A 13,316-nucleotide genomic window follows, 5' to 3' on the forward strand; every position below is an offset into this window, starting at 1 on the left:
TGAGAATGTAGGATGATTTCAGAGATGTTATAGCCATTGACTGCAGATTTTTTTAAAAAGACCTCTCAGTGAAGGAGAAGAATAAACATAGAGGCAATCTGGGTAAATGTACAAAATATAAGGAACAATTGTAGAAATAAATGTTTATTAAAGCAAATTGTTCTTTTTCGTGATTATTGGAATCTATACCTGACGTTGAACTGGGCCAGTGGTTACAAAGTGAGGCCAGTGATCTTCAAAATTATTTGCATATTTCCCTTATTGTCTACCCCTGCAGGAGCTGGAAGGATTTTGGTTCATCCCGGAGCTATGACGTCATTATGATTGCTTACAGGGTTACTTCACGCTTCATACTGCCAAGATAACCTTTTCCTTTATTGCCAATGTTTTGATCTACAATTGCTCCATAGTAGATCATCTGCTATTGAGCTACTAGTGTAGCATGTGAATCTTGGACCTGGACTGCCTTATTGTGTTGTGTTTTTCTCAAAATGTTACGAGAGAACGAAATTATTTTTAATTACAATTGGTTTATGTATTTTCATTCAAAAGTATTTACCGTTTTTAAAGTGGTTCTTTGTTTTCAAATGTTTTTGAGTTTTTCAAAAAATACCTCTAGGATTTCTATTTGGGCCACTTTAGGTAGGGAGCTACCACAGTTTGAGAATCACTGGTCTATCATCCAATGTGTGAAGTTGGGCAAAGATCTGACCATGTGGAGTTAAGTAAGAACATTTTCCAATTTTATGGCAAAATATTAAAATTGAAATTCCCAGTCTTCATCAACCCATTACCAAATTCTAACCAAATTTGAGTTGATCTGATTGACCTACTCGGAGGAGTATATGCAAAGTGTATAATAAAAATGTTTAAAAACCCATATGCAGTGTTGATTTTCCCCAAATTTTCAATATCTGAGGTGAAACCAATACACTGCATTTGACCCATGTGTATGGGATAAACACATAAACCTAAAGACAGTGCCCAGGGAGCAGTTTGGGGACTGTAATGATACCTTACTCAAGGGGACTTCAGTTGTGGATGTTGAGGATCGTAAAGTGCTCTTCCTCCACCAAAATGCAACCTTGACCTCTGGGCAAATGAAGCCTGCTTTTTTTTAACCTTTAGGCCATGGTTGCCTTTGTTTAGAAGTTTCACTGCTAGGAGCTCCCTTTGGCAACACACAAGGCAAAAGCCTAAATGTGCAAGTAATACAAAAAGATATCATAACAAAGTTAACCATGACCACAACAGCTCACTGCATTTGATGCTGCAAACATTGACAAACACTGCAGATTGGTAAATCTTGCCAGTTCATATATACAACACAGTATACCCATAATGCATGTATAGAGCTCTTAACCTAGTGTTGTCAAAAAGATATTTGAATAGCAAGGTGTATGGAGCCTGAAAAGGTTTGGACTGTGAACCCTTTCAAGTTATCAGCAGTTATTCTCCTTCATGGGCTATTGGTTTATTCCATTGCCCACTCCAGAGTGCTGCCTGAGCTGGATCAGTCCACACAAGAAGGATTAAAGGGCGGGATGCAGGAATGCTTGGTGAAGCATTTGTCGACGATTTGTCTTGCTGCAGGCTTACATTACCTCTTGGTGTAGGTAAATATGGTGGGAACATTCGCAGGCTGGTCATACCCATATTGACCCAGATGTTGGACTGAGGGGGGCGTGAAGCTGGCTGCTGGCGGAGGAAGAGCAGGTGGCAAGGGAAGAGCTCCAGCTCTGCTTGGCCTGATTTGCTGTCAAGGATTACCTGTGGGGGTGGAAAGACAAGTTTCAAGTTTCTACAATCACAGCACTAAATTACTGAATAAAAAGATTGTTCAGTAGTCACCAGGAACTGAGTTTTACCTGCTGCATACATCCAAACATCTGAATTTTGGGGGATATTTAACCTATACCTCAGACAAGTGCAGAATTTTGCATTTTTACATATATCCAATAACTTTTGTAGTGCTCCTGCTAAGAGTGTGCTCTCTCTAAAACCAAATGACACCAAAACAAATGAAAGAATACACATACAAGGCAAATTTATTTTATCAATTAACAAGTTAGTGTTCTTTTTTTTTTTTCTTGCACACAATCAAATTTTCAGTCAATGCTGACCTGAAACAAAACACAAAGTTACACATAGAACAGCTGCATAACAATGTACACAAACAAAAAGCTCAGAACAACTTTACGCAGACAAAGAGAAGATAAGAACTGGGGGAATGTTCTGTTATCATTTTCGTGCAGTTTATTCATGATCCACTTTTGTTTTGGACCTTTCAGGGCTTGGTTCTGTGTTTGCCCATCAGCCTTATAATAGTCACACCATCCGTCAGGTCATTTTCAGGTAATGAAAAGTTTTTTAATTAATAAATTGAGGCCCAGGTTTGGCCCTAGACATAAGAGGATGCCAGAGCCTTTTCTGAGCTGGAAGACTATGCCACACTACTGCAGCAAAATCTCTGACTTTGTGAAGCTAGGCTTAACTCAATGAAATACATGAAACATTTAGTGAAAATGGTCAAAAGTCTGCAGCAAAACTGTGCCAACCTGCTCCCACTGAGATACTTTCATGAGTGAAGTTTGTCATGTTGTTTATTATTGGAACTTCACTCTGAAGCAGAAAATATTTCAGAAATGTGATGTTTTTATTTTGACCTTTGTTTTGAACTTCCCTTTTGTTTCTTACCTTATTGTCTTATGTACAAAAATAAGTGATTGTTATCCCTTAATTAAGAGAAATAGTAAGATTAAGTGATGGAATGAGATTATCATTTTCTTTTGTCCAGTCCTGTATGATGCAAAAGTGAGGCTCTTTAGCTGTAGAGTAAAAGTGAATAGTCACTCACTGGTCTTGGCAGACTGAGGTTGGCACCGTACCAGTGGTAAAGCGCCCGCCATACAGGCTCTGGCACCGTCTCAAAGTCTCTTCCAGGCATCAACTGCAAGCAGCGCTTCAGTCTACCACCCTCCATGGTTAGAGTTGGGGCCTGCAAGAACCAAGCCCAGATGTTAGCCTTCTATCACTACCACAAAATGCAGACATATAACAAAGAAAAAAGAAAGCACCATCTGATCCCACAGAGCTTTTGCCAACAGACATGACATGATCATTCTAATTAGAAATCTCAGATAATCTGAGGATTTTTAAGCAAAGAGGCTTGCAAAATCCAATTTACTGCTGCCTTTTTTCAGATTGCAATTGTGGAAGGGTAAAGACGCAACATTTATTTTCTTTCAAACTTCAGGTTTGAAAACTGTTTATTTTCACAACTTTGTACAAGACCCTTTTCATGGTGTGACCAGAGAAGCCCCTTTCAGAAAACATTGGAGCCTTCTCTGAAACTGATAATCTTCACTCTTCTCACACTATAGTTCAATCATAATCCATGCTACATGGTCACCTTGAGTGAGATATTGGTTTTATATAAAGCCACCAGCTTGTCAAAACTACATGTTAAATCCGGTCCGATAACAGTAACATTAATTTTACTGATTTCTTTTCATTCATTTCAAACTAACAGTATACAAAAGTCATAATGCCTCTTTTACACTTAACATAAAATATAATATATTTTAAATATTTTTCAGACTTGTTCAGCATGCACTGTTCTCGACTTTGTTGTATCTAACCTGTAGATCTTTCTATGTTTTGACTGGCAGCTATTAAGCAATCAACATTCAATATCGAATCCCTCAAGGGTCAATTTCTGGTCCTCTGCTTCTCATCATATGCTCCCACTTCCATCATTTGGCAATATTTCATATCCTTCCTTTGCTGATGACAGACAAAATAAAACAATTATAATCATACAAATGTGTCACTGCATAGCATCTTAGCCAAGGTAATAACCTTATTGGATGGCATCAAACTTTTTGTAGCTGAATGAGGATGAAACAGATTTTTTCAGTAGGTCCCAAGGCTCTGAGACAACAGATTTTCCCTTTTTTAAATCCTCTGTCTCTAAAACTATACAAGCATGTCAATTACTCCTATATCATCTTTTCCACACTGGTTCCCGGTCAAAGCAAGACTTGCTTATGAATACCCCTTATTGTTGTTTGTTTGTTTTTTTAACTCTGAACAACTTCGCTCTTTCCTATGTTGTTGACATGCTCATATAAAGGCTTGCTGTTATACCAAGAATTAATTTATCAGTTCATGGTGCTTTCAGTCACCTCAAGCCTTACCTTTGTACTCCTCTTCCCCAAGAACTAACTATTTTCAAGTCAAATAGTGATCAGAGGTACTCCAAATGCTCAAAAAAGCCCCCTCTAGCAATGCTCCTTGATTGGAAAAATTCATCACTGAATTAGAGGCCTATAGGAATAAATTTAAAAGCACTTCATTAAAAGCCAATAAAATTTGGGGTGCACTCAGCATGGCCAATCAGACATCAGGAGTAGCAACTCTTGTCTTCATCTTTGCAAAAGAACAGCAATTGCACACACACACATTCTTGCCTTCATGGGGTCAGTGGTGACCAGAGCCTGGTTGTCGATAGCTCCAGGTCTTTGTGCTGCCAACTGCAAGGGGAGATGACCATTGGCTGCAGAAAAACACTGATTGTTATAGTCCGATATGTTCTGCTGATGGGCAAAACAGCTCTCTGTAGCGGAGGGAGCTACATGCGTGCTCTGCAGGGCTGCAAGGACAAAGGGGAGAAGGAGGTAGGGGGTGGAGTGGAGAGTATCGAATGTAACAAGACATCTTTTTTTTTTTTTAACTTAATGTTTTGATTTTTTTTTTAAACTGTCTGGACCATACCTCCATCCCTTTTAACTATGGGTCCTCTCTCTTTTCATTTTTATAAGTCACTAAACTAAATTTCAAACCAGCATGGGTAAACTAATGTACTAATGGACAGTTCACATTTTTGAAGTTGGGTCCTTTTTGCCACTTACCCATGATGACTAGTACCAGAGTTTGTGCTCAGAACAGTCTATGCAGTTCTTTGTAATAACTCTTGAAAGTTAGTCAACAACGACATGCAGGGTCACTGATGTCACACTACTGTATGTACAAGCTAACTGAGGCTCACTGAAACTTTCCCCATAATGCAAACACAGTAGATTTCAGTGAAAAAGTGGCATATTTTTGTCAAAGGAGGCCACTTTTTCACACAGCTAATATAATACATCAACTTATCATGTCCCATCACAACATGCTGATGTGGGTCATCAGGATCCTGGCAGACGCTGTGACTGCCTCCAGCACATTGCTTTATTCGTGTATTTATCATGATATGACAGTGTGCTACAGAGAAGTGTTCATGATTCATATATGGATAATAACAATCTAGAGCCTCCAAGAACTGCTAAACCATTACACACAATGTGCCCTCTGGCTGTGTTTATCCTTGATGAGATCACCTGAAAATGCTGTGGGGTCCCTTCCTATGCCCAAGTTGGACACTGCTGGTTGTCTACATAGATAAAGTCCATTCTCTGGAGAATGAAAGCACCGGCCTGTGTGTGTGTGTGTGTGTGTGTGTGTGTGTGTGTGTGTGTGTGTGTGTGTGTGTGTGTTCTTGTACTTGCTACATATTTGTGTGAAACTCCAAATATGCTTAAATAGCTCTAAAAAAGCTTGATTACAACTTTTACAATTATCTGTACATTATGAATAATTGATTAATTCAGCTAGTAAAAATGCTTAGGTCTGTGATTTCCTCACAAAGCTATATAATTTTCTATTGATAAATATTATTCCTACTAGTACTGTAGTGGACGCATCAGTGTTAATTTTGGCAGCTATTTTTGATTTAGTCTTTACCCATTTCATTCACAAAATGAACACTGGTCTACAACAACAATGTATTATAGGTAGAAGACCACCAGAGGTAATGAAGGAATGCTTTGATGTCATAGTCCTGACATTCTTGCATATTTCAAGGCCATCTGGGCTGTCAAGGGGAAGACTCCCTAGACTCAAAGCACTGCAAAAAAGTGACTCAAAGAAACCAGTTTGAACACTTAGGACCTGAGGGGGTGACTGACAAGACTATCTGTGTATTTATATTTGATATGAGGTGTGATGACTGACCACTCTCTGTCGCCTCTGAGGCACTGGACACACCATCAGGGGACCTTTCCTCAGTGGGGCTGACTGGGCTAATGGCCCCCTGACCTCCCAGTGCATCTGGAAAGGTGGCTGTGGCCATTGGAGTCCGCAGCGAGCTTAAGATGGATGGCTGCACCACAACAATGCCTTTCTGCTCCTGGACAGGAAGATGACAACAGACTGCCCTGTCATTGTTTAAAGTGATAGCTCAGGTTAATGAAGAGTGTTTTTTTCAGTGCAGTGCTGTAGCCCTATGTCTATATAAACTGATCACTGCACTGAATCCAAAACTGCAGCACAGGGGTTGTTGGCAGAGCAGGTAACTATAACACTTAAATCACCACAATAAAAACAGAGTTCATCTTAATAAATATTGTGACAAGGAAGAAGAATACTATCAACTATTAAAATCAGTCCAGGAATATTATAAATGTAAGGCAAGTCTTATCAAGGAACTGTTAGTTCCACTGAGTCTTATCAAAAATCTAGACTGAATCTTTTGTTAGCAGCAGTACTTGGCCTTACAATCATTGCAACATTGCTTTCATTGCAATTGTGTGTGGAAGTGGGCAGCGGGTCAGCAAAAGTCAGCATAAACACTGGCAGCCAGTAACATCTCACCTCTAATATTCACAGTCACATCCTGCTCTGCAATCAGCTAGTGATATAGCGGTCCATTTGCAAGGTAGAAGAAAAAGGGGGATCTGTTTTCACATGCACACCAAATACAGTAATGGATGGATCCTTTTTGTTCTATGTTGGGAGCCTGTGCAATGCATTATGGATCCAGCATTGCGATACATCTCCAGTTAAATGATTGAAACGTTGATCAGACTGATATCACACACCTGAACATTTGGCAGGTAATTCTAAAAGTGGAATTAGGCTCCACACAATTTCTTGTCTTTCACAGCAACCAGCAGTATGTGAGGAAACCCTGGCCATAATCTTTAAAGTATAATTTGTTAAGGGAAAATCTAGTCCAAATTAGAAGTCAATCTGTCTTATTTCTTTTGAATACTGTGACACTTGACTAGAGGTGAGTTTTGGTCTATAAATCAACTGCTTAATTTCAAGCAATTTTGCATTTCCTTGTTTTTTTTACAATAGGATCAACACCCTGAATGTTCTGGTAATACGTGGTCCCCTCTTGGAGAAATAAGAAGCACCTGTATGTATTAGCCTTAAATTGAACCTTTTAACAGTACAAAGGGTGTTGGAGGTTATGGAGGTGTTCATATGATATCAGTTCACTTGTCATTAATGAAATTGACTTACATATTTTGCATAGTCCTTCCACTGCTGCCACCACAGCATTGAGATGAGGAACCAACTCTGGCCTTGCTGCAGCCCATGTCTGCTCTCCCTCTCTAACCAACCCCTACACACACAAACATTCAAAGGCCAATTATCATTATGTTCAGCAGTATATAGTGTTGAAAAAATAAAGAGGACATTTATACATACCTGATGATCTGTCCCTCTTCTTCTGGGGTAGCAGGCCTGAGCCCCAGAACTATGTGGCAAACCTGGACCAAGAGAATCAAGCCATGCAAACATGTTGGACACAGAGTCACACAAACACAAAGCTGATCATCAATCAACACACAATATTAAGGATGTGCTGATGTGCCGACCTGGAAAAGTAGGTTCAAGAATTCATTGGCCAGAGCACTTTTCACACTCCAGATCTGGTAGTCCTCCAGTGTCAGATAACCCAGCTAGTGAGGATTCAAACAACAGAAGATAAGTCTACATACTCAGAAAACAATTCCAAAAATATGCACTCTTTTGTGACCTTGAAATAAATGGAAGATAATCTATGATCTGCTCAAGTTCTTGTGAGTGAATACATCTCTTCTACAAACAAGGTAACTGCACATGTACAGGGCACCTTGTGACCATATCTGGAAAAAAATTGAGGCAAGTGTCGAGCCGTACTTACATTCTCTAAATTTCTCTGAAAGTTAAAAAAAAAGAGTTATGTCTCACCTTGGTAGTGTCATGCATCTTCAAGATGCCCTCTACTATGTCAGACACACTACTGTGCAGCTCCTGTAGATAACAAAACAAAATTTTCTCAACTGAGAACAAGTATCCTGTCCTTTGTTGCCACAAAAAAGAAGAACGTAAGATAGCAAAGGAAGGAATACAATCCTGGATGCAAAAAATGTGAGATGAATCGATCGTAAAGCCCAGAAATGACTGTACATAATTGTCCCATCTCTACGATGCACTCCTCTCATCAACCACTGCAGTGGGAATAGTTATCAATAGTGTTTTCAGGTACTTTTTCTAGTTTGGTGAAGACATTTTTTTTTTTGCAATCTAGACAAAACCTTGTATAACTTTTCACAAATAGAGGCAGTCAGAACATGGCATATTGATGCATCTTTTAATCTTTAAACCACTTTTATGAATAGGATAGAGAACCAAAACTGAGGGAGAATGTAACATTAATTTACACTAAATGAGGGATTAAGCTTGATATTGTGTACAACCTTGATATCTCTTCTGAGCAGGACACTTGGTTTACATACAAACCATACATATATCTGTGATTAGTTTGTGAACTTACAGAGAGTGGATCTGTTCGATTATCCTTCCACACTTCCAGTAAGGCCAGAACCATTTCATGGAGTTCATCTCGAGACAAGACTCCATCTCGGTCCACATCGAACACTTTGAAGCAAACTGGCCGTGAAAAAAGTGATTGTGAGTTGAAATACAATATGGACAACAATAATACAACAAATTTTACAACCACTGTGCATGCCCCTGAAACAGCAGACTGTGTAGTTTATTTGCAGGAAGAGCAAAGAAATTAAACAGACCCAATTTAATGCCATTCCATTTAATTTCAAGCACTGAAAAAAATGAGAACACTGTGCAGTAATGTCTCCAAACAAAACATTATCAATGATCATTTTCACTTTTCAAGTAAAGATTAAAACCACACAGAAAGACTGCATTCATAAAAAAAACAGAATTATACGAAGACCTATACCAGTCCATGAATCTGTATTTTAATATGGCTCACATTTCTGCCTTTCAGCAACAGGCCCCCTGCAGCAAGCGGATAGCCCACATGAGATCTCTTTAAAGTCGATGTGATTGTCCCGATTCTCATCAAAGGCATGAAATAAGCCTGAAACACATAATCAATAATACATGTAGCAATTTTTGTTGTGTTGTATTGACTGATGAATGCCTGAACTGTAATCCCCAGAACATATAAAGAACATGAACTGATTTGACTACATGACTACATCATGTATAATTGTCAAATAAATGCCCTTCCACACAATGAGACAAATCTGTAAATACTGTCTTACCTTCACTCAGCGAGGCATGGATGGGAGGAGAGACAAGTGGAACAAAAGTTTCCAAGTCAAAGCGCCCAGTTCTGGACTGAGCTTTCAGAAGCCAGTACCGCTTCTCTAAGTCTATAATGTCAGATTCTTCCACTGAAGGATGACAAACATGGAGAGAAACAGTCAGAAATAAAGAAGTGTTATCAGCTACAGCACTATTCTCAAAGACCAGATCTTCATGTTGTTCAAGAATGGAAAGAGCGAGAGAGAGGGATCTTGACCCATTCAGTTGTAGTGCTTTCAGTAGTGATTTTGCTGTTCACAAAACACAAATCTTTATCTTATTTTAATTTTAAGCAAGTATCAAAATACACACTGCAGTTCTTTCTAAACTGCAGATTAGACATCAAAAGCCATTTAAAAAAAAATGATATGTGGTAGCCAAGAAATCTAGACTGCCCCTAGCAGGAGCAAATTTCTTTTGCAGCCAGGGTCAGTCTAGCGGCACACGCCTCAGATCTGAGCAGCAAAACTGGAACTCAGGTCAGGCTGATCACATCGTGCAGGCTTATTGGTAGGCGGGCTCAACATCATGACACGAGGTTTGCGACCGTTCTGAAGTTGTAGTTTGGAAGTTCCTGTAAGTAATGAAGATGGCTGCTCCTGGCTAACAGCAGTCCTTCGAATCTGCGTTAGTCTCAATTATGAATGATATAAAGTTAAAACAAAGTACAATTATAATAAGAATAAGAATAAGAATACTTTATTAATCCCACACAGCGGAAATTTAGGCAAGTATGGTGGAAAGATGGTGTTATTCGTGATTATCAACAGCTTAGGCCCCGTTAAGACGTGACATTAAGATGCATCCTGAATAATAAAAAAAAAAGACTATTCTGAATGAGTTGGTTCACATTTGTCTTAAAAATGCATCTTCGGTGACCACTTAAGATCAAATCTCAATTCTCCACTGTAAATGCAAACAAACTCAAACTTTATGTCATTCTTTGTGCAGTTTTTAATGAGGGTATTTACCTGTAACAATTACTTTAAATAAGTTTATTTTGAAAAATCAAATCTAAATCCATTTAAGATGCAAACTTTGGTGGAGAAACTACAGATCAAATAGCTCACCCCAGATAGAGCTGATAGCGGAAATAATACAAAAGGCCAAACCAAGAGGTGATACAGCTCATGCACAGAGATAATTATTCCTCTGCAGGGGCCACAGGGTCGACTTAGATATACATTTTGTCACATTTGTATCAATGTTCTATGAAGCATGATTTGAACCAGGTTTAATATCACCTTCTTAAAATAACTGCCTATATAATTTTTTGACTTTTTTTCCTGAATCAACTCCTCATGATGTTTTGTCTTCAGTTTTTTTGTGTTTTCTGAAAGACTCAAAAAAAAAAAAAGACTTGGATGATTATCTTAAGAAGACGATGATATTATTCACTGGGTGCAAATGTTATTGTTACCTTTACTCCTAAATTGTAAATACTAGTAATTAGACATCTTAGACACTGTGGCCTTGTGAGGACAAGTCAACACAGTAAACCCAAGGCGGGGTTATGCAATGGCCACTTGGTGGGGGACTACTTGACGCAATCTGAAACCAAGTGACACAGATCAGACAAATATAGCATATGGGGTCAATGAGCAAGCCATCCCCACTCAACATGCTAATCCACAGCTTAAAGGAATAGGATTCAGCTCCTAGTCAACCAGCCTTTGGCATGGAACCAGCCCATATGACAGGTGTCAAAACAAAGACAAATGAATGAAATGGCAGATAATTCCTTGTAGAAATACACAGTGGCCTCCTAGTGTGGCTATAAAACCAACCTTCAAAATAGCTCTGGTTTTAGCATCTTTTAATCCCCACTCCCAGTCAGTAGAGCAGAAGCAGAATGGATCATTTCAGAGGGGTATTTTTTCTTTCACTCAGTTTATCATTACTTGTTATTCCCAAGTGAGGGTCAGAATAATCAACCTTGACTTGCCTGGGAAACAGTCAATTACCTTTTTAATTTTTTTCTCTAAACCACTTTTCAAGTCTGTCTCCTGGCTCAGATGTTGGAAGATTAAAGAGGAGGAGTGAGAACAAAATCAATGATTTTGGATGTGAAGGAGACAACATGGAGGTAACATATGAAGGTGGGTTGAAGCCCACTGTGATCATACATTATAGTATACAGTATGTAATAACATACAAGTAATCATGCCTCTTTTATTTGGAACTTCAATTTAAACAAAAACAACTGTGGTGAAAATATACCTCTATCCCACCTTAAGTTGGTTTGGATGCCACCTCCTGGCGTGTATTCATAATTTTACTTTCCACCTCCATGCAAGCCTAAGTCATGTTACCTTAAGTGAGGAAAATTTCTGATGTTCTCTGAGGTTCTCATGTGTGGCTCAGTGGTGCTGGGCCTGGCCGTTATAGTCTTCATAAGCAGCTGCATTCTGATCATTTTCTCTGGGTAATGAATGACTGTCGTACAAAAGAAGGCAATCTCCCTGTTCCTCAATAAGATTCTCTTTCCTCTAGGTCTGCAGTATATTTTTTTTAGCCTGCAGGGGTCAGCTTTGTTGACATAGGTAATCTAGCTTAAAAGCATCCTTCAGACTTCTTTTGAAAGTGCATTGCAAAACATGTGCTTTGAAGACTTTTTTCCTTGATCCATCTTAATAGTCCTTAATAGATGTTGAGCCTCCTTGCTTTTATTTCACCACCAACAGAAGGGTTCAGCAAATTTTAAGAACACATTCAAGCTAGATTTGCAAGCTCATGATTCTGGAAATAACAAGATCACTTCATCATAGATCCCTTTAAAAATGCAGCTCCCATAGCAACAGTATTGCCTTATCTGTATGGGTGACAACATTTCTGTCATTTCATGTTCTACTGTATACCGACATATTACCCAACCTAACATTGATAGACTAACCCAACACTGCTAAATTGAGAACTGTGTGCCAAGCCAAGGAGTGAGTGATAGAGACTTAGACCACATTTTCCCCTTGGTAGGACAATGCAAATTCAAAAAATCACTACAGAAAAACAATATTTGGCAATAATCATAGAATACAGGTGCAACCATACATTAAAAATCTCTGGCTTCATCAAACATTGTAGAGCTTGATAGCATCAGTGTCATCCTTATTTGAATTGGTAATTTTTGTAATATGTTGAACTTTGTTTAAATGTTACATTTTGAGTTTGGTGTTCCAGTTTTATGCACATTAAAGGTTTGCAAGATGCATTTAAGGTTTTCAACATGCATTAGTCAGGGATGAGCTTCAAAACTTGCTCTCCTACTTCCAACAAACAGAATAGCAAATGTATTATACAATAAATACAAAATAAATTCTGCATTTTTTTGGAACCTAGAATCTATTTAAAAAATATTCAAAATGTAAGAAAAAAACATGACCAGGAGCTTTCAGTGCTTTTCCTATGAAAACATTTCCTTTAGAATAGAACAGGTTTTGAGGCTTGTTGTCACCCTAGTAAGAAGTTTAATGAAGACAACCATCCAAGACTGAACTCCTCTTTATATCCTTTGATTAAAAAAAAAACAAAACAACCAATTGAAAAGACTTTCATCGGTACGATTCATCCAATAATGTCCAACAATATAGACATAAAAAAATACATTTGCTACACTTGCCTCATCTGGCCTATTACCCACCTAGAGGTGCAACTCTCTCCGAGTGGCAGCAGAGATACCATACCATTATCCAGGGAACATCCTTAGAAGAAAGCTGCAACAGCCAGCATCTACCACAGTAAATTCCCAGCAATAACTGTTAAAAAAATTAAGTTATATTGCCCTGAAAGGAGTTATTCTCAAGGATTCCTTGTCTCATAATATTTAGTCAGTGTAAGGAGTCACTTATGTTCCTGGTCTGGAAAGAGTC

At 38.6% G+C, this 13,316-nt stretch overlaps 1 protein-coding gene across 4 annotated transcripts in view; it reads right to left on the reverse strand.

Annotated features, from left to right (window-relative positions):
- usp32 (ubiquitin specific peptidase 32) overlaps positions 1-13,316 on the reverse strand; it is a 71,148-nt gene that overhangs the window by 27,955 nt on the left and 29,877 nt on the right. The window contains exons 1-12 of one of the 4 annotated variants that reach the window (XM_086216145.1): positions 13,088-13,316; positions 9,408-9,539; positions 9,113-9,220; positions 8,651-8,766; positions 8,065-8,127; positions 7,710-7,793; positions 7,540-7,601; positions 7,351-7,453; positions 6,055-6,229; positions 4,473-4,654; positions 2,858-2,998; positions 1,605-1,770 (exon numbers count right to left, since the gene is read on the reverse strand). The exon at positions 13,088-13,316 is cut by the window's right edge and continues 86 nt beyond it. In XM_086216145.1, coding sequence (XP_086072271.1) covers positions 1,605-1,770; positions 2,858-2,998; positions 4,473-4,654; positions 6,055-6,229; positions 7,351-7,453; positions 7,540-7,601; positions 7,710-7,793; positions 8,065-8,127; positions 8,651-8,766; positions 9,113-9,220; positions 9,408-9,539; positions 13,088-13,133 — 1,378 coding nt within the window. In that variant the 5' untranslated portion in view covers positions 13,134-13,316. The remainder of the gene's footprint in view (positions 1-1,604; positions 1,771-2,857; positions 2,999-4,472; positions 4,655-6,054; positions 6,230-7,350; positions 7,454-7,539; positions 7,602-7,709; positions 7,794-8,064; positions 8,128-8,650; positions 8,767-9,112; positions 9,221-9,407; positions 9,540-13,087) is intronic. The other 3 variants (XM_086216143.1, XM_086216142.1, XM_086216141.1) reach the window with 3 other exon arrangements.

Source organism: Aulostomus chinensis, chromosome 10, assembly GCF_037954235.1.
Source record: "Aulostomus chinensis isolate RoL2024-O1b breed Wild chromosome 10, RoL_Achi_v1.0, whole genome shotgun sequence".
Lineage (NCBI taxonomy): Eukaryota > Metazoa > Chordata > Actinopteri > Syngnathiformes > Aulostomidae > Aulostomus > Aulostomus chinensis.